Source organism: Phacochoerus africanus, chromosome 8 (genome assembly GCF_016906955.1).
Source record: "Phacochoerus africanus isolate WHEZ1 chromosome 8, ROS_Pafr_v1, whole genome shotgun sequence".
Taxonomy (NCBI): domain Eukaryota; kingdom Metazoa; phylum Chordata; class Mammalia; order Artiodactyla; family Suidae; genus Phacochoerus; species Phacochoerus africanus.
In genome coordinates, this window is record NC_062551.1 from 70229460 (window position 1) to 70255443 (window position 25984).

Genomic DNA, 25984 nt, shown 5'->3' on the forward strand with positions numbered 1-25984 from the left:
GTTTTGTTTTTTGCTTTTTTTTTAGGGCTGCACCCACACCATATGGAGGTTCCCAGGCTAGGGGTCGAATTGGAACTACAGCTGCCAGTCACAGCCACACAGGATCCAAGCCTAGTCTGTGACCTACACCACAGCTCACGGCAACAGCAGATCCCTAATCCACTGAGTGAGGCCACGGATCAGACCTGCAACCTCATGATTCCTAGTCGGATATGTTTCTGCTGTGCTATGACGGAACTCCTGGAATAGTTTTGATACAGCCAGATAAGCCTCTGCGCTGACATATTCTTTTTCTAAACATAACCAACCGGAAGAAAAGGATATTTTAACTAACTTATTGGTCAATTTGTATTTTATATCCCATAGCAGTGCCTTGGGGACCACAGTATATGTAATAAGCCCTAGTCTAGGTGCTGTGGTTTGGGCATCCTGTTATCCTGTTCCTTTGTTTTTGAAGTTGTCACTTTGAGAGTATAAAGATTTCTGTCCAGTTGTCTTTATTAACCCGTAATATCTTAAAGGTCGTGGTGCCAGCTTGTCTTGTACTTGCCCTTTTACAGCCATTTGCAGAAGCATTTAATGCTACCCTGTCAGAGTTGTTGTTGAATAACTTCTGTGGGGCGTAGTGGGTGGGCTCTCGACCTTGAGGTACCAGGTACACTTCCTTTCCTGGATGTCTCATGCCTTGCTGGAAGTGTATGGGGTTTTGTTGGTTGCTGGCCCTCTAGCATGGCTTGCTGGTCCCTCACTTAGCTGTGGAGTGGCATACGCACTGCGTATTATTTCTTCCTAGTAGGGGACGATGTAGAGATGCCACTCAGGTAGCTGCTTAGGTAGCCCGTGTCTGTGCTAGGGGAGTGGCTGTCTGCCTTCAGATGAGATTAATACTATACCTTTCTGTATTGGTTGTTGGATTGTGTTCAGAGGGTGATGGTTTAATGACAGCCAATCTAGGTGGTTTTGGACTTCCACTGCAGACTTATTCCAGCTTCTCCCACTTTGTAACTGAGTACCCCCTCTCTGGTCCCCTTTATATCCACTTTACTGATGCCCAGGCCTTTCCTCACTTTCCCCAGTTTTGCTCTTTGCCTAGCTTAGCCAGTGGTGGTGGTGGTAGTGGTAGTTCTTTATCATCATCATCATCATGCTCTCGTGTTGGTTTCTTCTGACCCCTGTACTCCTTTGCTTTTGCAGCCCTGCTGCCTTGAGTCTTTACTCTTGGCTTTTTAACATGGTCCCAAGTCTCATTCCAGAAAACCAAATGCCAGATGCCTTAAAATTTATTGTATTATAAATTCACAATTTCCCTCTCTCTTTCTTTCTCTCTCTTCCTTCCTTTCTTTCCCTTTCTTTCTCTCTTTCTCTCTATCTCTTTCTTTCTCTGTTTCTGTGTTTCTTTCTCTTGCTCTCTTTCCTTCTTACTGTCTTTCTTTCTCTTTCTTTTTCTTGTTTCCTGAGGTGGGCTTCTTTCCTCTCTTTCTTTCTTGCTCTCTTTCTTTCTCACTTTCTTGCTCTCTTTCTCTTTCTTTCTCCCTTTCTCTCTCTCTTTCTTTCTTTCTTCCTTTCCTTTGCTTTGCTTTCCTTTCCTTTCCTTTTCCTTTTCCTTTTCCTTTTCCTTTCCTCCCCTCCCCTCCCCTCACTTGCCATACTCGCAGCATATGGAGGTTCCCAGACTAGGGGTCAAATCAGACCTGTAGCTGCCGGCCTACATCACAGCCACAGCATTGCAGGATCTGAGCTGTGTCTGTGACCTACACCACAGCTCACGGCAATGCCAGATCCTTAACCTGAGCAAGGCCAGGGAATGAACCCGCAACCTCATGGTTCCTAGTCGGATTCATTTCTACTGTTCCACAGCAGGAACTCCCACAATTTCTTTCTATGTATATAGTTATGTTTTGGGATCCCAGAGGCTCCATAGAGTAGCCTGTTAAATGAATTATACAGTGACATGTCTTTTAAACTTTTCATCCTGAATCACTACCACTGCTTTCATCTCATCATTGTCATCATCATCTGACTCTTGATTTCTTTTCTATGACTAGCATTTTCTCCTACTATTTGCATATGCTCATCTGCCTTTTTGGGACCCCCCATTTCCATTTTCACCTGATCAGTTCCTGCTTGTACTTCATTCACGGTATGAGTATCACTCAGCTGACTCATCCATCTGCCACCAGATCTGTGAATACTTCACTTCTAGCATTTAGCACACTCTTCTATTGTGTTTTCCTACCATTCCCATTCAGAATCCTTGAACATGCTGCTCTCGCTACACTGTTCCTGGAAAATGCCAGGCATGTCCTACCTATTCCCTCGCATACCTATATGGCCATTCCTGCTCTTCCTTTGCCTCTGCTCACATAGAACCTTGTCATTGAGCCCTGTTCAGAAAACCACTCTAGATTGCCCCCTCCTCTACCCCTCCTTCCTCCTCTCTCTTTTCCTTCCTGTAATTTTCTACAAAGCCCTTATTACTGTCTGACTTACTATATATTTGACTTACTGAATAAAATCGATTGATTATCTTAGTTTCTTTCATAGAACATAAGTCTCATGAAGAGCAGCAATTTCATTCCCTGTCATATCTCTGGTTGCCTAGAACAGGGCTTGGCATGTGATGGGGATATGTATAATCATTGAATGACTACGTGAACAGTTCCATGAACATAAGGGTGCATGTATCTTTTTGCTTTATAGTTTTCTCCAGATACGTGTCCAGGAGTGGGATCGCTGGATCATACGGCCACGTTAGTTTTTTGAAGAACTTCTGTTGTTTTCCTGTAGTGGCTGCACCAGTTTATATGCCCACCAACAGCGTGGGAGTGTTCCGTTTTTCTCTGCACCTTTCCAGCATTTATTGTTTGTATTATACAGCATTTGCATTATTTGACGATGGCCATTCTGACTGGTGTGAGGTGATACCTCATTGCAGTTTTGATTTTCATTTCTCTAATAATGAGTCATGTTTTAGTTCTTGCGTTTCTGGCATATAATAAACATTCAACAAGAGACTGAAAAATTTTCACTCTGGTGGCTGCATGCCTTCAGATGAGATTAATACTACAACTTTCTGTATTGGTTGTCGGGTTGTATTCAGAGGGACATTGTGTTAGAGGGGAGGAAACACATCTTTTCTTCTAGGTTCTTGGCTGGGGCCCCTATAACAAAAGGCAGATTAACAAGAGAAAAACATACAAATTTATTTACTGCAAGTTTTACATGACATGGGAGATTTCATAAGGAAATAAAGACCCAAAGGAGTGTTAAACATGAACATTTTTATGCTGGGTTGGTGAAGAGTGAAAGGTCATGGGAAAATGTAACAGGACAAAGTGGGACGAGCTGAGAGTGCAGGTACACCGTGAAGATATTGCAAGTTCAGTGCCGGACCAGCACAACAAGGTTAATATCGCAGTAAAGTGAGTCACAGATTTTTGTGGTTTCCAGTGCATATCAGAGTGAGGTTTACACTATACTACTAAGTGTGCAATAGCATTATGTCTCAAAAAACAATGCACACATTTTAATTTTTAAAAATTTGCTGAAAAATGCTATCATCTGAGCTTTCAGTGAGTTGAAGTAACATTAAAAATCACTGATCAGGGAGTTCCCGTTATGGCTCGGTGGTGACAAACCTGACCAGTATCCATTAGAATGTGGGTTCGATCCCTGGCCTCGCTCAGTGGGTTAACAATCCAGCATTGCTGTGAGCTGTGGTGTAGGTTGCAACCGCGGCTTGGATCCAGCATGGCTGTGGCTATGGCGTAGGCCAGCAGTTGTAGATTCTATTCAACCCCTAACCTGCGAACCTCCATATGCTGCAAGCACAGCCCTGAAAAGCAAAAGCAAAAAAAAAAAAAAAGGAGTTCCCACCATGGCTCAGCAGTTAACAAACCCGACTAGGGACCATGAGGTTGTGGGTTTGATCCCTGGCCTCACTCAGTAGGTTAAGCATCCGGTGTTGCCATGAGCTGTGGTGTAGGTCGAAGACACGGCTCTGATCCTGCATTGCTGTGACTCTGGCATAGGCCAGAGGCTGTAGCTCCGATTAGACCCCTAGTCTGGGAACCTCCATATGCTGCGGGTGCGGCCCTAAAAAGCAAAAAAAAAAAAAAAAGTCACTGATCACATATCACCATAACAAATATAATGATAATGAAAAGTTTTGAAATACTGCACGAATTACCAAAATGTCTCACAGACATGAAGTGAGCAAATGCTGTTGGAAAAATAGTACCAACAGACTTGCCCAATGCAGGGTTGTCACCAACTTTCAATTTGTAAAAAATGCAATATCTGCTAAGTAAAATAAAGCACAATAAAACGAGGTCTGCCTATAGGAAACTGGGGAAGCTTATCAAGACCTGCCTGTTCAGATTCTTCTTGGGGTGCCTCATCTTTGGAAATAAGAATGCTCGTTTCCTCCGGGTGCAGGAAGGTTGTACCCCATGAGGGTCTTATGGCTTCGTTCAGGAGGAGATCAGAGAGTACTTCCTACTTGTACCAGTTCTTAAAGCACTGCAGCTTAAAATATTTAAACCGTGAAGACAACCACATTTTGAGGGAGCGTGTTCCAAATCCTGTCAGTGTTGCGGTAAAATTACAGAGAAACAATAAACAGTGAATACCTTTGAGGGCTTCATCTTTGGTAGAAGTGGCTGTCGGTAATAGTGCCGTGCAGTTTGGAATGTTACCTTTCCTCCTACACATACACACTCACGCTATTAAGGTATTTTTATTAGGACTTAAGAGAATTAATACACTTGGGACTGATTTCTTTACATATTAAAAAAGGGGGAAAAATCTCATCATATTAGATTCTGCCTCATATCCTCAAAGGGCATCATCTGCGTCTTGCTGTCCTTCCTAGACGTGGTGTGTTAAATGATAAGACTCTTTGCCACTTTAACTGTGGACTTCCTCCCTTAGGAATCAGAGAAGATTATTGCTGAGTTGAATGAAACCTGGGAAGAGAAGCTGCGTAAAACAGAGGCCATCAGAATGGAGAGGTCAGGAAGTGAAACTCTGAGAATGTTTATACATTGTCTGTCGAGTTTGGATTGCTTTTATTTAAGAAAAGATAAAATAGAAGTTAAAAACAAAGAACCTTCTATCCCCAAACAAAAAACAAACGAAACTTGGCTGGGACATACAGCCAAATGTATATTCTGAAGTGAATTCACATATTTTGTGTTCTCTAGGGAAGTTGTGTTTCAGTTAGTGTGCTGCATGTTGCTTGGGATCTATACAAAAATGAAAGATATTGAGGGATAGGGTTTTTCATTTGCAAAAAGACTACCTTTGATAAAGACCCAAATGAAAAAGGCTCTCCTGATTATTATCTTTCAGAGTTATGTTTTCTAGAACCTCTTTTTTTTTTTTTTTGTCTTTTTAGGGCTGCACTGGCAGCATATGGAGGTTCCCAGGCTAGGGGTCGAATTGGAGCTGTAGCCACTGGCCTACAACACAGCTCACGGCAACGCTGGATCCTTACCGCACTGAGCGAGACCAGGGATCAAACCCACATCCTCAAGGATGCTAGTCGGATTCATTAACCGCTGAGCTGCAACAGGAACTCCGATTATAGAGATTTTAAGCTAAAATTGTTGAACAAGTGTGATGGTGGGTATGGGAAAATGACATTTGAGAAAATCACATTTATAAATAATCCCCCCTAGGAATCATGAGATTGCAGGTTCGATCCCTGGCCTCACTCAGTGGGTCAAGGATCTGGTGTTGCCATGAGCTGTGGTGTAGTTGCAGATGCAGCTCAGATCTGGTGTTGCTGTGGTGTGTTGTAGGCCAAAGGCTACAGCTCCGATTAGACCCCTAGCCTGGGAATCTCCATATGCCGCGGATACAGCTCTAAACAAAGACAGAAAAAAAAAAAAGAAATGGTTCTTTGAATTGTATGAAGTGCCTTACGGGAATATTTTTTCTTCTTTATATATTTATAATCATATTATTTATAAATTATTGTCTACCTCAAAAGTCAGATGTGAGTTTTTATTTGGGTGAATAAAGCTTTACCTAAGATAGGAACATAATTTTTTTCTATTAAAAATGATTTCTCATGAATGATGGGATAGGCAGATTTTTTTTTTTTTTTTTTGGTCTTTTTGCCATTTCTAGGGCCGCTCCCGCGGCATATGGAAGTTCCCAGGCCAGGGGTCGAATCGGAGCTGCAGCCGCCGGCCTACACCAGAGCCACAGCAACGCAGGATCCGAGCCGCGTCTGCAACCTACACCACAGCTCACGGCAACGTGGGATCCTCAACCCACTGAGCAAGGGCAGGGACCGAACCCGCAACCTCATGGTTCCTAGTCGGATTCGTTAACCACTGCGCCACGACGGGAACTTCGGGATAGGCAGATTTCTTTCACATTTGTATTAGTGACTTTGACCATGGTTGATTTGGCTTTGCATGTTTTATTTTCCAGGTACTGTTAGATTGATTTACTTGACATTTTGGTATTTTGTTCTGATATACCTGTTGTTTTTTCTAGAGAGGCCTTGTTGGCTGAGATGGGAGTTGCCATTCGAGAAGATGGAGGAACCCTGGGGGTTTTCTCACCCAAAAAGGTAGGAAATAGTGTTGTGAAACTTAACCAAACAGAAACACTTTCTGTTTGTCTTAGTCCCTGAGGGACTTCACATCTTTCACGGCTGGCTCCTCTTCTTCCTTTTCTTTAAAATCTTGAGACGTGGCTGAATTTCAGATATTTCTGATTTTACCTTATGATATAAGGCCAGGCTGTTTCTAAAATACTTTTAGAAATGTTTACTGTTTATAAAATAAAATCCAAGGCAGTAAACTGCAACTTTTGGTCATGATTCATTATGTTTACTCATCTTCATTGTTGCTTTCTCTTAAATTCCAAGCCTAACCTAGTATATATACCTTGTTTCAGTTTGGCTACTCTTTCTGTATAGATTTCCCCACAGATGCCAGCAACCCTGAATCGTAACTCTTTGGAAGCAATTTCAGCTGTTCAGGTTTGTGTAGAAAAATACCACCTCAGTTTGCTTCTGCAGTTTTTGTGATAGACAGCCACTGTACTCAGTAAAGCAATTCCGGTCCTCATCCTTCTAGCCTCTTCTGCTCCCTTCTCAGTTTGATTTTTTTTTTTTAATGACTCTAGTAATTACTGTCCTCCTTATATAATCATAGCTGCGAAGTAGTAGTTACCTTTTAACTAATTAGAATAGCAAGGTCTTTCTTTTTTTTCCCCCTAAGTTGCTTCTTAGTTATTGTTAGACACTAGAAAACTATGAAAAGATTATTTTGTTTGCTTATTTATATGACAATAATAAAACATACATTAATAAACAGGTGTATACTGAATACTAGTAATAAATGGTCCTTCATTTCAAATGACTTCAAATTGGGTATTAGAGACTTAAACGTCTTTGTGCAAAGGCCTGATAATGGTCTCTAGGTTAGCATAGAGTGAGTAGGAGGTTTTCATTTGGTACTTTTGTTTTATGTGATATGAAATATTCCTGTGGTTTTTGTTAGAATTCTTTTGGTGAGATTTTTCTTTTGTATAAATTGTGATGTGTTACTTTCAACAAAGATTGATTTAAAGATATTTTAGATATGTATTGTAGACCTGGAACAATAATAACATTTTATCTGTTTATATTGGCAAAGGTCATTGAGTTTCACAGTTGAAGAATTTTTCTTTCAGTAAGACATTATTTATTCCAATATATTATTTATTATTATAGAAATTTTATCAGCTATTGCCTTGATAGAATTTAGATTGTGCCTTTACATATATCTAAAAGTACTTTATAAGTTGTTACAGAAGTTAAATGCTATTGTAAAATCTTTCAGTGTTAAGAACTGTGGGGAAGGGAGTTCCCGTCGTGGCGCAGTGGTTAACAAACCTGACTAGGAACCATGAGGTTGCGGGTTCAATCCCTGGCCTTGCTCAGTGGGTTAACGATCCGGTGTTGCCGTGAGCTGTGGTGTAGGTTGCAGACGCAGCTCAGGTCCTGCGTTGCTGTGGCTCGCGTAGGCCAGCGGCTACAGCTCCGATTCGACCCCTAGCCTGGGAACCTCCATATGCCACGAGAGCAGCCCAAGAAAATGACAAAAAAACAAACAAAAAAAAGAACTGTGGTGGAAAATTTTCTAACAACTTGTAAAATTTGGGCATTTAACACAAATGTTAAAAAACTTGAGAGGTCTTGTTGTGACTCAGCAGTAATGAGCCAGACTAGTATCCATGAGGATTCGGGTTCTATCTGCTCAGGGAGTTAAGGATCCAGTGTTGCATACAACGGCTCAGATCTGGTGTTGCTGTGGCTCTGGTGTAGGCCAGCAGCCACAGCTCCAATTAGACCCCTATCATGGAAACTTCCATATGCCACGGGTGCAGGCCTAAAAAAGGAAAAAAACAAAAACAATTAAAACTTGAATAAGTGTTGTGTTATAAACAGCATAAAATTTCAAACTGAGATCTCTGTTTCCAAAGCTTTTTCTCACTTTACTCATCTTGCTTTGACTTGCTAGACTTCTTCAGGAAAAGAGGAGGTGCACTACTGACCACATCCAAATTCAGTTTTAGAACCTGTTTCTGATGTTTCTTGATCGTGGTAATCATTGCACAATGTGTACATATATCAAATTGACACATTGTACACCTTTATTTATTTATTTATTTATTTATTTATTGTCTTTTTGCCTTTTCTAGGGCCGCTCCCTCGGCATATGGAGGTTCCCAGGCTAGGGGTCTAATCCTAGCTGTAACCTCCAGCCTACACCACAACCGTAGCAACACGGGATCTGAGCCGCGTCTGTGACCTCGTGGTTCCTAGTCAGATTCGTTAACCGCTGCACCACGACGGGAACTCCTGTACACCTTTAAAAATCACATTGTACAGCCTAAATATATACAGATTTTGTCATTTATATCTCAACAAAACTAGGGGAAAACACTATTAAGGCAAGAGGGAAAAAAAAAAGAAAGAATCTGTTCCTGAGGTAGCCTTTATCTTAGGCCAGTGTCATGTTGGGTTTTAAAGAATACTGCCTACTGAGGGCTTTGACTTTCTCAAACCAGCAAAGCTCTTAACTTACAGAGACAAAGGTTAGCTGTGGAGATGTAGAGTTTTTCCTCATTTCTTTTTAATTATCTTTTGCAGTCCCCTTTCTTAACTCTCTCATCTGACTGTTCTCTCATTCTTCCACATTTGCTGGCACTATCTTGAGTAGATTTTGACCCCAAGACCATGTGACTTATTTTTGGATTCCAGTGGGGTATTTTCGCCAAAGAAGGTTGGTTTTTAAAAAATTTTAGAAATATTAAATGAAGAAAATTTTTGCAGGATGTATTATTGAATGTTAGTAATTTTAATTTCTTCTCCAAGATAAAGGCTAAAAACAACTGGGAACATGGAAGAACCGATAAAAATTATAGAGGGGAATTACAGAGGATGTGGGAACATTTTTACAAAGTAAATGACAAATTAAATATTTCCTGAGGTTGTAGGGGAGGAAAAATAATTTTTCTTCTACTCTTTTGAGTTCTTTTTTTTTTTTTGCCTTTTCTAGGGCCGCTCCTGCGGCATGTGGAGGTTCCCAGGCTAGGGGTCTAATCGGAGCTATAGCCACTGGCCTACACCACAGCCACAGCAACGCCTGGTCCCCAACCCACTGAGCAAGGCCAGGGATCGAACTTGCAACCTCATGGTTCCTAGTCGGATTCGTTAACCACTGCACCACAACGGGAACTCCCCTTCTGAGTTCTTAACTGAAACCTCTGTAATAAAAGAGAGACTGATGTGAGAAAAACAAAGAAGTTCATTAACATGTATACCTTAGGTATACATGGGAGATACCAGGGGGAAAAATGGCTAACTCCCTAAGATGGCCTAGAATTCTGCCTTAAATATCATCTTAATAGGTAAAGGGATAGAGAGGTAGTCTGCAAGGGAGAGTCACTGACTTTTAGGACAGTTGGGGGGAGGGGGAGGGATGGTAGTTTGGGACAGAGTTTGTCTGGGTGTGGTGTCAACTTCTAGTTTTTTCTCCTGGTTAGTAAAACTTCTGGGAGGGGATTTATGACAACTGAGTTCTTTTTGAACAGTCTGTCTTTAGGCAGATAAGGGAAGTTCAGAGAAAGCTTCACCCTGCCTGTGCTGTTTTTCTTGTGCCCAACAGCTCAAAATAATATGTCCTGTGGCCTTTTTTGGTTGATTTGGCCATAGCGTGTAATACCTGATATGGGATCTCAGTAAGCAGACCAGGCATTGAACCCGAGCTGCATTGGTGAAAGTGCAGAGTCCTGATCACTAGACCTCCAGGGAACTTCTCAAATTGACATTTCTAGGATTGGCAAATTCTGCAGCCCTTCAAGATTTTTGACCAAGTGTTTACAAAAATTATGGTTGCTCCATTCAGAGAATCAGCCTGCCCTAATTTTTCTTTTATGTTCTCCATGCTTTGTCCTTGTCAAGAATTGGATCTTGCTCTTTATCCCAGAATTTATGTTTTTAAATAGAATGCATTAGTGCAGTTTGGGGAGGCCCGAAAAGAGAGCTTTCCGTTTATTGTGGAATTGCAGCTAGGAATGAAGGAAGTTCTTCTTCTGGGCACTCTGGGTAATCCAGGAAGCCATCAGCCTCCTGTACGTCCCTGTCCTTCTCACAGCCTCCTCAGTGGTGCTTGCTCCTAATTGATTGTCTGTGACCTTTTTCAGACCCCACATCTCGTTAACCTCAATGAGGACCCGCTAATGTCCGAATGCCTGCTTTATTACATCAAAGATGGAATCACTAGGTACATTTGTTTCTTCTTTTGGTCACGATTTTGAACACGATGTTTTTCTAGATTATTGAAAAACCAAAGGGAAGTTGTTTGTTGAAAAATTTCTTATAACAGTTTCCTGTTTTTCCCATTTGAAGTGGTTACAAATTATCCTCTCTACGCTTTTCTCAAATTATTTAGGTGTTTTAACCGGCCAAACCAATGAACATGTGTCTTTTTTTCCTCACTGTCTCTAAGTAAAATTTTTCCTTCTGGCATCACATGTGAATTCATTAAGGAGATTAGTTCACGCTTATCTTTTTGTGATGCTGTGTGAGTTATTTGGTGTATCATTGCCCATTGTTTCTTATTCTAATGTAGGGGTGTTGATCATATACGAACATAGAATTGGCAGTTCAAAGCCTCTGATTAAAGAAAGGCAATACCTTTTTTTGTACGTACCAGAGAATGTTCTTCAGGAGAAAGAGGCTCATTGTTTGTAGTGCTTTTTGTGTCTGAATTTCCCTGGGAAACACTTTGCCTTGTGTTCAGGGTTGGCCAAGCAGATGCTGAGCGGCGCCAGGACATCGTGCTGAGCGGGGCTCACATTAAAGAAGAGCATTGTATCTTCCGGAGCGAGAGAAACAACAGTGGGGATGGTGAGAGTTCTCAGCTTCACTTTTCCAACAACTCTTCATTCTATATTCTGATAAATCCCCAAGACTTGGTATTCCCTGTCTCTTTCAGTAATACTTTCTTGTACACTGTAATATTTGAAAATGGAGAAACCTGGGCTGCTTATAAATGCAGGAATGGACGTAGCTACTTTACATGAAAAAGCCCAGACAAAAGGATCCCTTTTGTTACTGCCAAGAATTGAGCAGGACTAGGCAGTTAGGCTTGGTCTTGAATTTTAATTATTTAATAGACAAGGGAGGGAACAAACATCCTGGGTAGTGGGAGATTTGAAGGACCTTTAGTCTTAAGCCAATAGAATTTATTTTTATCTAAAGGGAAGAAAAAGTCTGTCTTTATTTTTGCCCAGATTATTAACAATAACAATCTAATAGTATTTTTGTGTATATAATTTATTCTTCCTAATCAGAATATTAGCTTTTGATATTAAGTTTCTGGTTATTACCTATATTTCATACTTAAGATTTTGGAAGGTTTTCATTTTTATGTACTGAATTGTCAGGTATCACTGAAACTAACATTTTCTGTCTTCCCCTGAGGTTTGTCCAGTTTATTTAGATGTCTCCATCCGAGCCACAGTGCTGGTTCTAGTACCCTTCAATGAACTGTTACGTAGATGCTAAGCCACTTGGTTGTTGCAGGAATTTGTTCTAGTTGTCTTGAGTACACTTAGTCATCTGATCTGCTTTCCATTATTTCCTTCCAGTGGGTTGTGGTGCTAACATTAGTTTGTATTCCTCTTAGTTATTGTGACCCTGGAGCCCTGTGAACGTTCAGAAACCTATGTCAATGGCAAGAGGGTGGCGCAGCCTGTTCAGCTCCGCTCAGGTGAGACTGGGAGAGGCATGAAGTCTTCAGTTGTTTGTGGGAGCAACTCTTTAATTTCTAACTCTTTGTTAAAAGGTTGAGGTGGTGGTCAACATTAGGATTTATGGGAGTTCCCATCACGGCTAGTAGTTAATGAATCTGACTAGGAACCATGAGGTTGCGGGTTCGACCCCTGGCCTTGCTCAGTGGGTTAAGGATCCGGCGTTGCCGTGAGCTGTGGTGTAGGTTGCAGACGCAGCTCAGGTCCTGCGTTGCTGTGGCTCTGGTGTAGGCCGACGGTTACAGCTCCAATTTGACCCCTAGCCTGGGAACCTCCATATGCCATGGGAGCAGCCCAAGAAATGGCAAAAAAAAAAAAAAAATTATGATTTATGTTCTTGTAAAACTCCAAAAGTTTTTTTTTTGCATTGTGGAGAGTAAAGTTATTAACTTAGATACTATACATTTGTAAAAATATTTCTTGGTATCTCCCATTGCGGCTTAGTAGGTTAAGGACCTGACTTTGTGTCTGTGAGGATGCAGGTTTGATCTCTGGCCTCACTCAGTAGTTTAAGGATCTGGCATTGCCACAAGCTGCAGTGTGGGTCACAGAGGCATCTGGGATTCGGTGTTGCCATGGTTGTGGTGTAGGCTGCAGGTGCAGCTACACTTTGACCCCTAACCCAGGAACTTCCATATGCTGCAGTTACGGCTATAAAAAGGAAAAAAGAAAAGATTTCTTAACCTCGTTTCTCTTTTGTGCCAGGAAACCGCATCATCATGGGTAAAAACCATGTGTTTCGTTTTAACCACCCGGAGCAAGCACGGGCCGAACGGGAGAAGACACCTTCTGCTGAGACCCCCTCTGAGCCTGTGGACTGGACGTTTGCCCAGAGAGAGCTTCTGGAAAAACAAGGAATTGATATGAAACAGGAGATGGAAAAAAGGTAACATACACATGTGATGTGGCCCACATGACTCTCCCTTCTTTTAAACATGGTAGAATTCAAGAAACAGGTCATGGATGTCACAATTTGTTCTTCCCTCTCTCACTTTTCTTTTCCTTCTAGATTACAGGAAATGGAGATCCTATACAAAAAGGAGAAAGAGGAAGCAGATCTTCTCCTGGAGCAACAGAGACTGGTAGGAGCCCACCCCAAATCCTCAGTTAGGAGAGGGCACTTGCTCTCGTATCATACCTTCCCTGTCCCACAGATGAGCACTTGCCCTAAATGCTTATCCAGCTCTCATTGATACCGTGCACTGTTCTCTCATTTCCTTAACAGAAAAGGAACTTACACCTCCTGGGAGTCTTAGCCTGAAAAACTGTCCTTAAAGTTACTCTTTTTGTGCCTCTTACGTCCTAAAGCAAATCTTGTATCAAAACCAAGTGCTTTTGGAGGAAATAGTGGGAGCTTTTCCAATAGCCTTTGCCTATGGATAGTGGCTTTTGAGTATGTGGGAGTGGCAGTTCTTTTAATAGTAATTTCTCCCAGTATTGAATTTGGTGGGTGTTTGCCTTGGTTTTGTTTCTGATCACCTGATAGTACTAATTCTCTGCTCTTGGGCTGACCTGGGAATTGTTCTTGTGCTGGGCAGACTTTTTTTTTTTTTTTTTTAAGTTAAAATGTGTCTAAAAGTGTTGCTGCACAGTTGCATGTGTTAATCCTTTTCTGTTCCCCTGCATGGAGTCTGAATTCTCAGTAAGGGTCTCCGTGGCATATGGGGTGACAGTGGAAGTAAGGACTGTACAACTGAGATAGGGAAAAGGGGAAGCCTGGTTTCTGCGGGTTGAGAAAGTGTTTGGGTTAGCAGCTGAAAAGCCAGTTTAAGACTGCAGCTTATAAGCTGATGCCTGTAGTAGTTTATGATGTTAATTGATTTTATAGATTTTCTAGAAATTGAATCTTATGAATAAATAAATTTATCCATTAGCTATATTTTCATTTTTAAAGCCATTCAGTTTTTGTTAACCAAGCCCTGGTTAACAGCATCTTCTTGGCATTCATTTGATATGTAAGAAAAAGGTATAATAGGAATTCCCTCATGGCGCAGCAGATTAAGGATCTGGCATAGTCACTGTAGTGGCTTGGGTCACTGCTGTGGCGCAGGTTTAATCCCTGGCCTGGGAAGTTCCACATGGTCATGGCCAAAAAAAAGAAAAAGGCACAGCAATCTTGGGGTACAGTGGATTCAGATTAGGAATTTCTCATTTTTTTTTTTAAGATTCATGAGGAATTCCCACTGTGATTCAGCAGTAACGAACCCAACTAGTATCCATGATTATTGGAGTTCAGTCCCTGGCCTCGCTCAGTGGATTAAGGATCTGGTGTTGCCGTGGCTGTGGCGTAGGCTGGCAGCTACAGCTCTGATGCGACCCCTAGCCTTGGAACCTCCATGTGCCGCAGGTGTGGCCCTAAAAAGTCAAAATAAAAAAGATTCATGGACTTCTTTTAAGATAAGGGGGTATTAGGCAGAAAGTTGGGGTACTGGTTTCTTTCCTTAGCATAAAATACAGAATGCAGAATACCGAGTATAAACCGCAGCATGTAAACTACAGCCTTATGGCTGTGCTCGGCTTTGGTGATGAGAGACTATTGCTCAGTGGCCAGAAAAGCCAAGGACTTGTGCAAAAGCAGCCTCTTCCAGAGCAGCTCAGTTCTCAGGCTTGGCAGTAGGTTAAACCAGTTAGTTTGTTATCTTGGAAATTATAGTAAAGCCCAAAAAAGAATAGATGGCAAGAATAAATCGAATGTTTGGGGCAAGATAATAGCAGTGTTATATAGATGGAGCCTCTTTAGGAGGCCTAGTTGGCATTTAGTTTGTAATGAAAACAGAAAGGTTTAGCTACAGTGTGATTAGAGGCTTGAAAACTTTGTGACACGTGAAGGAGCCTTTTATCTTCATAATGTGCTATAATCTAATAACATGCCTCTCATGGTCTGTGAGAGATCAAACGAGGACAGGTATAATTAAGCTGTATTTATTATTAACAATAGTGCCTTGTATTTTTGTGTAGTGAATTATAATTTACAAGGAGCTTTAACATCAATCAATTTTTTGATTCCCCAAAGGACCTTCTTTGGTGGTGTCTATGTAATTAAAATGGCAAATACTACCTCTAGTTTATAGTTGAGGAAACCAAGTCTAAAAAATGCTGTCTCGCCCACTCTGAAATTCCTATTAAGACATGGGGCTGATGCTTAAACCTAAACTTGGGTCTTCTGACTTGCTTCAGTGTTCTGTCCAGTAGAACAGTGCCTCTCAACCACTTGGAAGTCTTGTTAAAATGCTGATGCTGGAGTTACCATTGTTGCTTAGTGGTTAATGAACCCGTCTAGTATCCATGAGGACTCAGGTTCAATCCCTGGCCTCACTCAGTGGGTTAAGGATCTGGTGTTGCCATGAGCTGTGGTGTAGATTGAAGACACAGCTCAGATCCCATGTTGCTGTGGCTGTGGTGTAGGCCAGCAGCTATAGCTCCAATTTGACCCCTAACCTGGGAACTTCCATACGCCATGGGTGCGGCCCTAAAAAGACCAGTTAAAAAAAAAAATGCTGGTGCTGATCAGTAGGTCTGGGGTGGGACCTGAGATTCTGCAATTTGTAACAGGATCCCAGGTGATGCCAAAACTCCCGGACCAACCTTTGAGTAACTAGGTGTAAAAGAATAATGATGCCTGATACTCTCCGCATCCAAGAGTTGATGATCGTTCTGTGCTCTGAAGTAAAAACACTGACCACTGAATAAAGAGAAACTAAATGTCTCTAGGACGTATTTAGTTTCCAGGGAACATACTTAGTCTGCGAGTGATCAGGTTCTGATTGTCATTTGCTCTGTGTATCTCAAAGCAATCTAGGATTTCAAGAGCAGCTCCTTAAAGCAGGGAGATTGCTTTCCTGCCGTTAAGTCCAGCTGTCTGTCCCACTTCGATTTCTTGTCCTCCAGAGTTGATTTATAACTCTTTAGCCTGAAGGATATCTAGCAGTAACAATACTGAACAAAGATGTATTTTTGGAGTTTCCCATGGTGGCGCACTGGTAACAAACCCAACAAACCTCATGGGTACTCCCATGAGGACATGGGTTCGATCCCTGGCCTCGTTCAGTGGGTTAAAGATCTGGCATTGTCATGAGCTGTGGTTTGGGTCGCAGGTACAGCTCGGATACTGAGTCACTGTGGCTGTAGTGTAGGCCGGCAGCTACAGTTCTGGTTCAACCCTTAGCTCAGGAACTTCCATATGCTGCAGGTACAGCCATAAAAAAAAAAACAGAAAAAAGAAAAGTATTTTTATGACCCTATATTGGTCAACCCACAGATATGTTTTGAATGCACTCTATGGATAAACTTTGAGAGGATGCAATGAAATAATTATTAAGTAAATATTTAATATTTACTATATGTGATCATTTTTGCACAGTGACAACCTTAAAAGTAGAATTCAGGCTCATGAGTTTTCTATTATGTTAATTCCCTAAATGCGTCACATGGTTACATTGCTAAACATTCTCTTATAGTTAGTGCTGCATAGTCTGTCCTGTGCTTGCTTTTTTACACATGTTTTGGAGATCTTCTTTTATTTGCATAATCTTCCTGTCGAGTCTCTTCAGGAGGCCCACTTTGTATTTGGTGTATAATGAAAACAGCGATCATTTAGTGTCATGTGATTTTGCCAGATCTGAGTAGTTTTCCAACCCTATAACAAATGAATCTAAATATCTTAAAATATCCCCCCCCCATCTCCTTTTTTGGACGTGAGATAAGATTTGCATCTCAGCACACAAGCTTTGCATACAGTTTTCAGTGTCATGATCAGTACGTGAAAGGATATGTTGGGGCTATAAGAAGGACATATTCTACAGAGTCAGTATAACAGTATTTTAAAAAGAAAAAAGCTATGACCACTTGATTTTGAGTTCTTTTGGATTTATGTAAACTCATTTATGTTTTATTTCAGAGTTGAAAGGCATAATATATGTCTCTTAAGTATGATATTAAAGCAGTGATTAGAATATTTTCTGCATTAAATAGTATTCATTTCATCATTAAGCAGATTTTAAAGGAAAAGAAAAGAAGCCAGGAAAAAAAACCCTATAGTTAATTATGTAGGAAGAAACGAAAATTTGTGTTCTATAAAACCCAGTTTATACATATTTGCAAGAAAACCTTTTTAGAAGTCAGACATACTTTTTCTCTAATGTTTATTAATATCATGTTTTATCACTTTAGATTTTATCATTTATGATTTTTTAAACTAAAAAATGACAAGGAGGACTTCCCTGGTGGCTCATTGGGTTAAGGATCTAGCATTGTCACTGCTGTGGCATGGATTGGGATCTCTGGCCTGGGAACCTCCACATGCCACAGGTGTGGCCAGAAAGGAAAAATAGTATAGAGTCTGTAAATTTAGCTTTATCTGCTTTTGTTGTTGTTACTAAATTTTCATGTAGTAGGGGTTATAAATGGTTTAGAAGCCATTTATAGGCCAGTAGAAATAATACAGAATCAGTAGTAATATCTCCAAATTCAGGGGCCAAATTATCGTTATTATTGTTAGAGGTTATTTTTTCTAGTATGCAAGATACTATTTTTTTTTTAACCCTTCCCTGGAAATAATTTTGGTAATCATAGCCAAGTAAAAGAGATAATTAAATAAGAATATTTTCATTTACTAGACTATCTTGAACACTTCTTATGAGTAGTTTATTTTCCCAGGAACTTCTATTTCCTGAATAGAAATTCTTCCCTAATCCTACCTGTCATAGGGGGTCTAAAATCTAACACCTCTCATTTAGACCCATGTTATCAAGATTTGCTTGTGTTAAAGAACAATTGGTTATTATCCAAATAGCCATTGAAGTTACTTATTTGTGAGGTCAGGCTGCTGTTTTTGGGCTTAAGTAAAATTTTTGGAAAGAGAAGTTATGGTACAGAGATAGCTGGAGAGACAAGGAGTTAGAGATAACATTTTAAACTGGATCTGTTTTACATAAGCAGAGTGTGATCTTTGTGTTTTATGTATTTATAGTAATCATTGTCAACTTAAAGTAATAATCCTCAGATATGTCCTCAAATAGCTAGAAATATCACGGATTTTTATATAACACATTTCTAAGTTGTATTTATTAAAATATTTGGGGCGAGTTCCCATTATGGCTCAGTGGTGACAAACCCAACTAGTATCCATGAGGATGTGGGTTCGATCCCTAGCCCCACTCAGTGGGTTAAGGATCCCTCGTTGCCATGAGTTGCAGTGTAGGTCGCAGACACAGCTTGGATCTGGTGTTGCTGTGGCTGTGGTGTAGGCTGGCAACCGTAGCTCCGATTCGACCCGTAGCCTGGGAATTGCCAATATGCCATGGCTTCGGCCCTAAAAAGCAATATATATATTGTTAATGTCTTAATTTGTCTTCTGGAGATTTGTTTCCTAGAATTTTGGATGAGGTATTTGTTGGGTTAAATGTGTGGAAAACAAAATAGCAGAATCACTATAAAGATTCTTTTTGATGCTTCCTTTGTTCTCTGGATAGCAAATTTTAATTGTACGAATGAAATTGATCAATTTGGCATGAAACAAGTAAACAGCAAATTCAATATATGCTCATGGAGAGAATAGTTTCAAAGCCCTCTTCAATGAAAAAAGAAAACAATTTGGTTGATAGGACCCTCTCTCTCATGTTCTGCTAATAGAGAGTTAGCATTTTTAATGTAATCCCTCTTTGACTGCTTCTTTTTCTACTTTCTCATCTAACTTTTTTCTAGGGCTGCTCTTTTTAGTAAACCTAAAAAAACGTGGCATCCTACAGCATTACTAACCTCTGTTAATCCGCCTGCTCGTCACATCTTGTATGGCATCTGTGCTCACTCATGGGGGAGAGAGTTTCTGGAAGAAGCAACAGCAATAACCAAGGCAAATGTGGGGAAGTGGCTGCATGGGTGTTAGCATGTATGGGGCATAGGTGTTACCCTTCTTGAGATAGTGGAGTTGTTGTTTCATACCTTTTGTTACTACTTCATGTGACCTTACAGTTTCTCACTGTTTCAATCCTAAGAGCAGATTTCATCACTTAAGCCAGAAAGTGGGAATTTGGATTAATGTTATTTTTTTTGAAAGGCCAATCTTTATATTAATAATAATCTATATAAGCATATGTCTTAATAGATGTGCACGTCATTTAGGGGGTTTTATTTGTTTTTTGGGGTTTTTTGTTTTTTTAAGTTTTTTTTTTTTAATTTGGTTAGGGCTTTTTTGCTTGTTTTTTCTTCAGTTTGATTTTCCTTTTTTACATTTTAATTTTGGTTATTTGGGGGCCATTTTTTTGATTTTGTTTTTCCAAAGGACGCGGATTCTGATAGCGGGGACGATTCTGACAAGAGGTCCTGTGAAGAGAGCTGGAAACTGATTACTTCTCTGAGAGAAAAGCTACCTCCCAGCAAGTTGCAAACCATTGTTAAAAAATGTGGCCTCCCTAGCAGTGGAAAGAAACGAGAACCAATTAAAATGTATCAGATCCCCCAAAGAAGGCGCCTGAGTAAAGATTCCAAGTGGGTCACCATCTCAGATCTTAAGATTCAGGCCGTAAAAGAGATATGCTATGAGGTCGCTCTCAATGACTTCAGGCACAGTCGGCAGGAGATTGAAGCCTTGGCCATTGTGAAGATGAAAGAGCTTTGTGCCATGTACGGGAAGAAAGATCCCAATGAGCGGGACTCCTGGAGGGCAGTGGCCAGGGATGTCTGGGACACTGTTGGTGTAGGGGATGAGAAGATTGAAGACATGATGGCCAGTAATAAAGGTGGCACTGATGTAGATGACCTCAAGGTTCATATCGACAAGCTGGAGGATATTTTGCAAGAAGTCAAAAAGCAAAATAACATGAAAGACGAGGAGATAAAAGTCTTAAGAAATAAAATGCTCAAAATGGAGAAAGTCTTACCACTGATTGGATCTCAGGAACAGAAGGCCCAGGGAAACCACAAAGCAAAGGAACCTGTTGGTGCTGGTGCCAGTAGCAAGTCTGAGAATGATGCAAGTAAAAGAGACAGTGGAGAACTTGGCAAAGAAGAGCGTGTTTCCCAGCTGATGAATGGGGATCCAGCGTTTCGACGTGGACGTCTGCGTTGGATGAGACAAGAACAAATTCGGTTCAAGAACCTGCAGCAGCAGGAGATAACAAAGCAGCTTCGTCGGCAGAATGTACCTCATAGATTCATCCCTCCTGAGAACCGGAAGCCTCGGTTCCCCTTTAAGAGCAACCCTAAACACAGAAACTCTTGGAGTCCCGGGACACATATCATCATAACAGAAGATGAGGTTATAGAGCTTAGAATTCCAAAAGATGAAGATGGAAGGAAAGGAAATAAAGATGAGAGCCAAGAAAAGGGGAGTAGAGCAGCTTCTAAGGATCCCCCACCACCGTGGGGCTCTCAGGGCACCCGAAATCAAGACCACATTCAAGTTAGCAAGCAGCATATTAATAACCCACAACAACCACCTCAGTTACGCTGGAGAAGCAATTCTCTCAATAATGGCCAGCCGAAAAGTACACGCTGCCAGGCGTCTGCTTCCTCAGAATCACTAACCTCCCACAGCGTTCACCCCACTCCTGACCTGCAGACTTTCCAGGCAAAACGCCACATTCATCAGCATCGTCAGTCTTACTGTAATTATAACACTGAAGGTCAGGTAGAGGGTGGTGCAGCCAGTCCCTGTCAGAAGCAGACTGACAAACCCAACCAATGTAGTCAGTTCGTGACCCCTCCAAGAATGAGGCGACAGTTCTCAGCACCCAATCTCAAAACTGGTCGAGAAACCACAGTATAAATTACTGGACAAACTTGAATCTTGGTGGAGGAAACAGGAGATGGTAGCTCGTGATTTGGGTTGGTTTTAGCCTTGAGTTTCTAGTATTTACGTTATGATTTTAATGTTGCGTTCCTAGAAATACTAACTGATTTTAATATTGTTAAAACTTAAAACACTGGTAAACGTTTCAACACCTCCCTTTTATTTGTATACCATAAGTGGGCAGTTTCTGGAATTTTGGACGAAACACTGAGACCTCCCTTATTTTTTCTGAAACTTCCCTCCTTTCTTGGTGGGAAATATACTTACTTACCCAGACTGGTCTTGTTTTGGTGTAAGTTATGTTTTTATAATGCCTGTAATTTGATTTGATATCCAGAAAGACCTGCCTCTTGGTTTATGCAGAGATTCAGAAGGGGAATTTGATATGTAGAAATAAATGTCTATTATTTCCCCGTGAATGTAAGACATTAGTTGAAAAATAACAACATGGAACTCTGTGGACACAGCTTTGGATTTCTTATCTATGTCTATTTCTTTCTTTAAATATAATCGGAATTTTCGTAAGCCAGAACTAAACGTCTTTGGACCTATTTTATAGTACACAGCTTCACATCTTCTGTGGAACTTGCATATCCTTTTACTCTTCTATATTTTACATAGAACTGATTCATTCAGGAGGGTTTTTTTTTTTTAAATGCATCAGTATATGTGTGAATTTTGTCATAATACTGAAATCTTTAAATTGGCACCAGTCTGGGTTTCTGTTCGTGGTTTGCATTTTGAAGTTTAACATATCATTTCTCACACAAACATTCAGAGAGTCACTGAACTATTCACCAAAATCATGCCAACAGAAATACCAGCAAAATACTTCTATGATGCTTTGAGCAGTATATCTAAGTTTATAGGGAGAGTTAACTTGGTGGAGAGAGGGAAAAGGTGGGACACGGGGAGACGGCTACAGCATTTGTATGTGTGCTGCTTATTTTCAGTAGATGAAGTAATGAAATGAGTAAACTTTGGTCTGGCTTAGAATAAAGGAAATGCTGGATAACATTCTATTCTTTGGTCAACAGTAGTAATGCTCACAGATACTCAAGCAAGGAAAGAAAAGTCCTGATGAACATTTACTGTATCAATACCTCATTGTACTGTGTTGTGGTCTCGATTTGCCTCACTGGACAATCCACTAAAAAAAGATGCATTTCAATGGAAAGAAAAAAATAGTTTTCTACATCCTTCCTTATCGCTTGAACTTGTTGGAAACTCTTTTAAGAGGCGGTGTGAAGAGCCAGAGATGTCTGTGAGATTGCCTGACATACATTTTTGAAGATTCCTAAGTCACACTAAGACATCCATCAAACACGTCTTCCAGATGGTGTGAAAAGTTACAGCCAAAATAGCAGTTAACATTCAAGGAAGCCTTAAAGATTATGATTATATGTTGGTTTTTTTCTTTGTGTGTGGGCACTATGCTTTATTAGAACTATTTTTAATCATAGGTGTTTTCTTTGCTTCTAAGAGAATGCTTCCATAATGCACAGAAAGTTGCTTCCAGTTAACTTCAGGGGCTGTTTTTGCTTTCATAGCTAGTGTAGTCCTCGTCTTCAGCTGAGGTTTTATGGCAGATTAGACATGGGTGATGTCTGGAATGGATTGCCAGAATGATGTTTGTATTGAGTTGACTTAATTGAGATGACAATTTCCTATACCATGTAGTTTGAATACGCTGGGTAGGCTACTTCAGATCAGTCACTTCAATGCATCTTATGTAAACTCTATTTGTCCTTTATTCTTTAGTCGTGTTAACTCTTTTCTTACAAAAAATTCATTTATTCTGATACTACTACTAATAATAATAATTCAGTTTTCACCTCTGTAGCAGAAGAGGGCTCTCATTTCCCCACCTTGACATAACGTGGGCTAGGCCTATCTATTTTCATTTTTATGGTAGCCTTTTACCTGCATTATGGGCAGATACCTCCCTTTCACAATGAACAATGGGAGTGAGTTTCTGCTGGTGATCAGGAGATGCTGTAGAATGAAAAGGAATACAGCATTTTCGTTCATAGATGTGGGCCGTGGTAAGCACTGTACCCACACTTATATTCCAAAGAATTAGTTTATGTTTGTGCTTCATCTGCTAATCCAGGCACCCTCAGACTGCTGAAATGTTTAGTTATCTAAAATAGCCCTTAGGTTCAGGTGACCAGAAAGAAATGAACCAAGGTTTGATTGATTGCCATACATGTCCCCTCATGCATTTCAGAGCGGATGCTTGTCTTAGAAAATAACTGTATGAATGAAATTACTTCATTGATTCTCATTAAAGAAATAACGAGGAGTTCCCGTCATGGCACGGTAGAAACGAATCCGACTAGGAACCATGAGGTTGTGCATTTGATCCCTGGCCTCGCTCAGTGGGTTAAGGATCTGGTGTTGCCGTGAGCTGTGGTGTAGATCAAAGACTCGGCTCAGATCTGTCATTGCTGTGGCTCAGGCATAGGCCGGTGGCAACAGCTCCAATTAGATCCCTAGCCTGAGAACCTCCATGTGCTTCGTGTGTGGCCCCAAAAGCTCAAAAGAAATAGCGAGTACCATGCTTTCATGGTTGGTATAGCCTATATTGCTTTGCTTTTTTAATTTGACAGTATCTGCCCCTAAGCTTAAATACTACAAGATCAAAGGAAAACGGTCACCTTTAAGCCATTATTGTATTATTGAAGTATTCCTAGCTATTATCATGGTGAAATTTTAAGTTTGTGCTATTGAAATTATATAATGATCTCACAGTAATGGAGTGGAGTCCTAATTAATTGGTACAGTTTTACAAACTGAAGCATCCACCATGGTATACCTTAGAGAGTTAAAGACAGTCTGTTTATCTAGTAAGTCTAAACCAAAGGGCTTTTCCTTTGTTTTTGCTTCTGATTCTTTCTGACACTTCAGATTGTTTCTCTTTTCACTGGTAATGCAATGAATGGGAAATTTTTATTCCATTGAAGTGACTTGAAGTGACCTCTTGTGCTTTAGGTGCAAGTTGATGCTGGGGAAAAAAAAAAAAGACTAAATAGGATAGAACAAAACACAGTTTGCCACACCAATGTCTGCAGTAAAGGCTCTCAGACCACAGGAATTTAGTCGGTTTCCTCTGGTCAACTGCTAAACCTCTGTGCCTTACCGGTCCTTTGTAGATTTGCCTTAATGACTCATACGGAAGGCTGGGAGCAGGGGAAGCTCCTGTGTCCTGGCATACCGTAATGAAGATGGCTTTTTAGGCACAGTGCGCAGCAAGCATTTGTTCTGTGCTGTTAGAGCCAGACTCTGTATTATGAACGGTTTTCATAATTGTCCACTTTATGTCATCTTCCTGAGATTGAAACATCTGTTCTAGATAATTAGTTTGAACCACTCTAGGTTGTGAAGTGTATTGGTTTCCTCCCATCATTACTGTAAAAAGAAGTTGTGAATCTTCTTGTTAATGAACTATGGATTTCTCCACCAGTTTCTTTTTTAAAAAAATGCTTGAAGATTGTCTTTCAGTGTAAGATCTACCTTTTCATAAAGGGAGAGATAGTTTGTAATGTTAAAAAATAAAGTCCTCATTCAATAAAAACTGAAATTTTCTTTTAAGAGTGTGATTTCTCTCTGATGTGGGAGGAGGGGAAAGTGGAACAGAGTGATGCTAATTAAACCTGGTCATGAATTTTATTTATTGCTTTTTTTATCTGAAGATTGTTACAAACCAAATTTTCTTTGAAAAAACTTCTACGTGAACTTGACTTGTGTGGAGCGTTTGCTTTTTGTTATTTACCCTTTTCTATTTATCAGAATTCTATCTTAAATGACGTCTTTAACCTCTATTTTATGCTGCATTTTACTTAAATAAAAACTCTTCTAGTGTAAGATAAATGGGTTTATCGAATATCCCTTTCTGATTTGAGTTTACCTTAAGGTGTATTTTCTGGTTTTTTTATTATGTAATTTCGATCTGAAGTTTTCTTTAAATGAAATGATACACTTCCCTTTGAATGAATAGAAATGAGATTTCTAAAAAGCTTTGAGTAACTCCGTTGAGCTTTTCTTTTTTCCTTTAATGCCTTTCCCCACCCGGAGTATTGGTGATAAGCTAGAGTGAGACAGGACAAAGCAGAAGATTTTTCTGGAGTGGACCATCAGTCATATTGAACATTTGGACACGACATTTTTTATGATGAAAAACAACATAATCGTACATAATGAAATAGAATACAAAATCTACATGAGTGTTTTTTTTCCCACTGTGAGTTTTTAATAGAAAATTTGGAACTTGAGGTTGGTTTGGGTTGGTTTGCTTCATATCCTTTCTCTTCAGGTACTTTGTTTTTCTCTGTCATTGGAGAAACTGGTGGAAAAGTTGCCAAGACCTGACCATTTCTAGAACAACATAGACGATAGCAGTGCCCTCTAATAATGTACAGTGATAGTTGTGTGCATAGAGTGAGAGTGGACAGAGTGGGAAAAGGGTTTGAAAGAGGAGGGCTTAAGCCAAGGGCGGAGTCCCAAAGTACACCTGCAGATTGATCCAAGTGAAGGATGCTGGAGGGGAGCGGGGGTCCGGTCCAGGTTGCCACGAGTAACTTGGGGGTGGTCAGAACACCAGCTGTGTGTCGGGGAGCACTAAGAGATGAGGGGACCATGGGGACAAGGGCCAGATCATGGCATGCTGAGGAGTGGAGGTTTTATCTTGAGTGTGATGGAAAGCTACCATATTATTATACAAGGAGATTGTGTTATTAGATTCACCTCTTAGAAATGGCCAAAGTTTGGGTTGGAGGATGGATTAGAAGGAGGCAAATTCAGAGCCCAGTGCTCCGCTTGGGAAATTGCTATGAGAAGTAAGTGAGAAACGATGCTTCCCAAACTGAGACA

General features: G+C 40.5%; 1 protein-coding gene across 8 annotated transcripts in view; it reads left to right on the top strand.

Annotated features, from left to right (window-relative positions):
• KIF1B (kinesin family member 1B) overlaps nt 1–25984 on the top strand; it is a 167999-nt gene that overhangs the window by 77990 nt on the left and 64025 nt on the right. For 6 of the 8 annotated variants that reach the window (XM_047791712.1, XM_047791713.1, XM_047791716.1 and 3 more), the window contains 7 exons: nt 4933–5012; nt 6511–6586; nt 10714–10793; nt 11313–11419; nt 12201–12284; nt 13030–13210; nt 13334–13406. In XM_047791712.1, the coding sequence (XP_047647668.1) occupies nt 4933–5012; nt 6511–6586; nt 10714–10793; nt 11313–11419; nt 12201–12284; nt 13030–13210; nt 13334–13406 (681 nt within the window). Of the gene's footprint in view, nt 1–4932; nt 5013–6510; nt 6587–10713; nt 10794–11312; nt 11420–12200; nt 12285–13029; nt 13211–13333; nt 13407–19603; nt 24696–25984 lie in introns of those variants that run through there. The other 2 variants (XM_047791719.1, XM_047791720.1) reach the window with 1 other exon arrangement.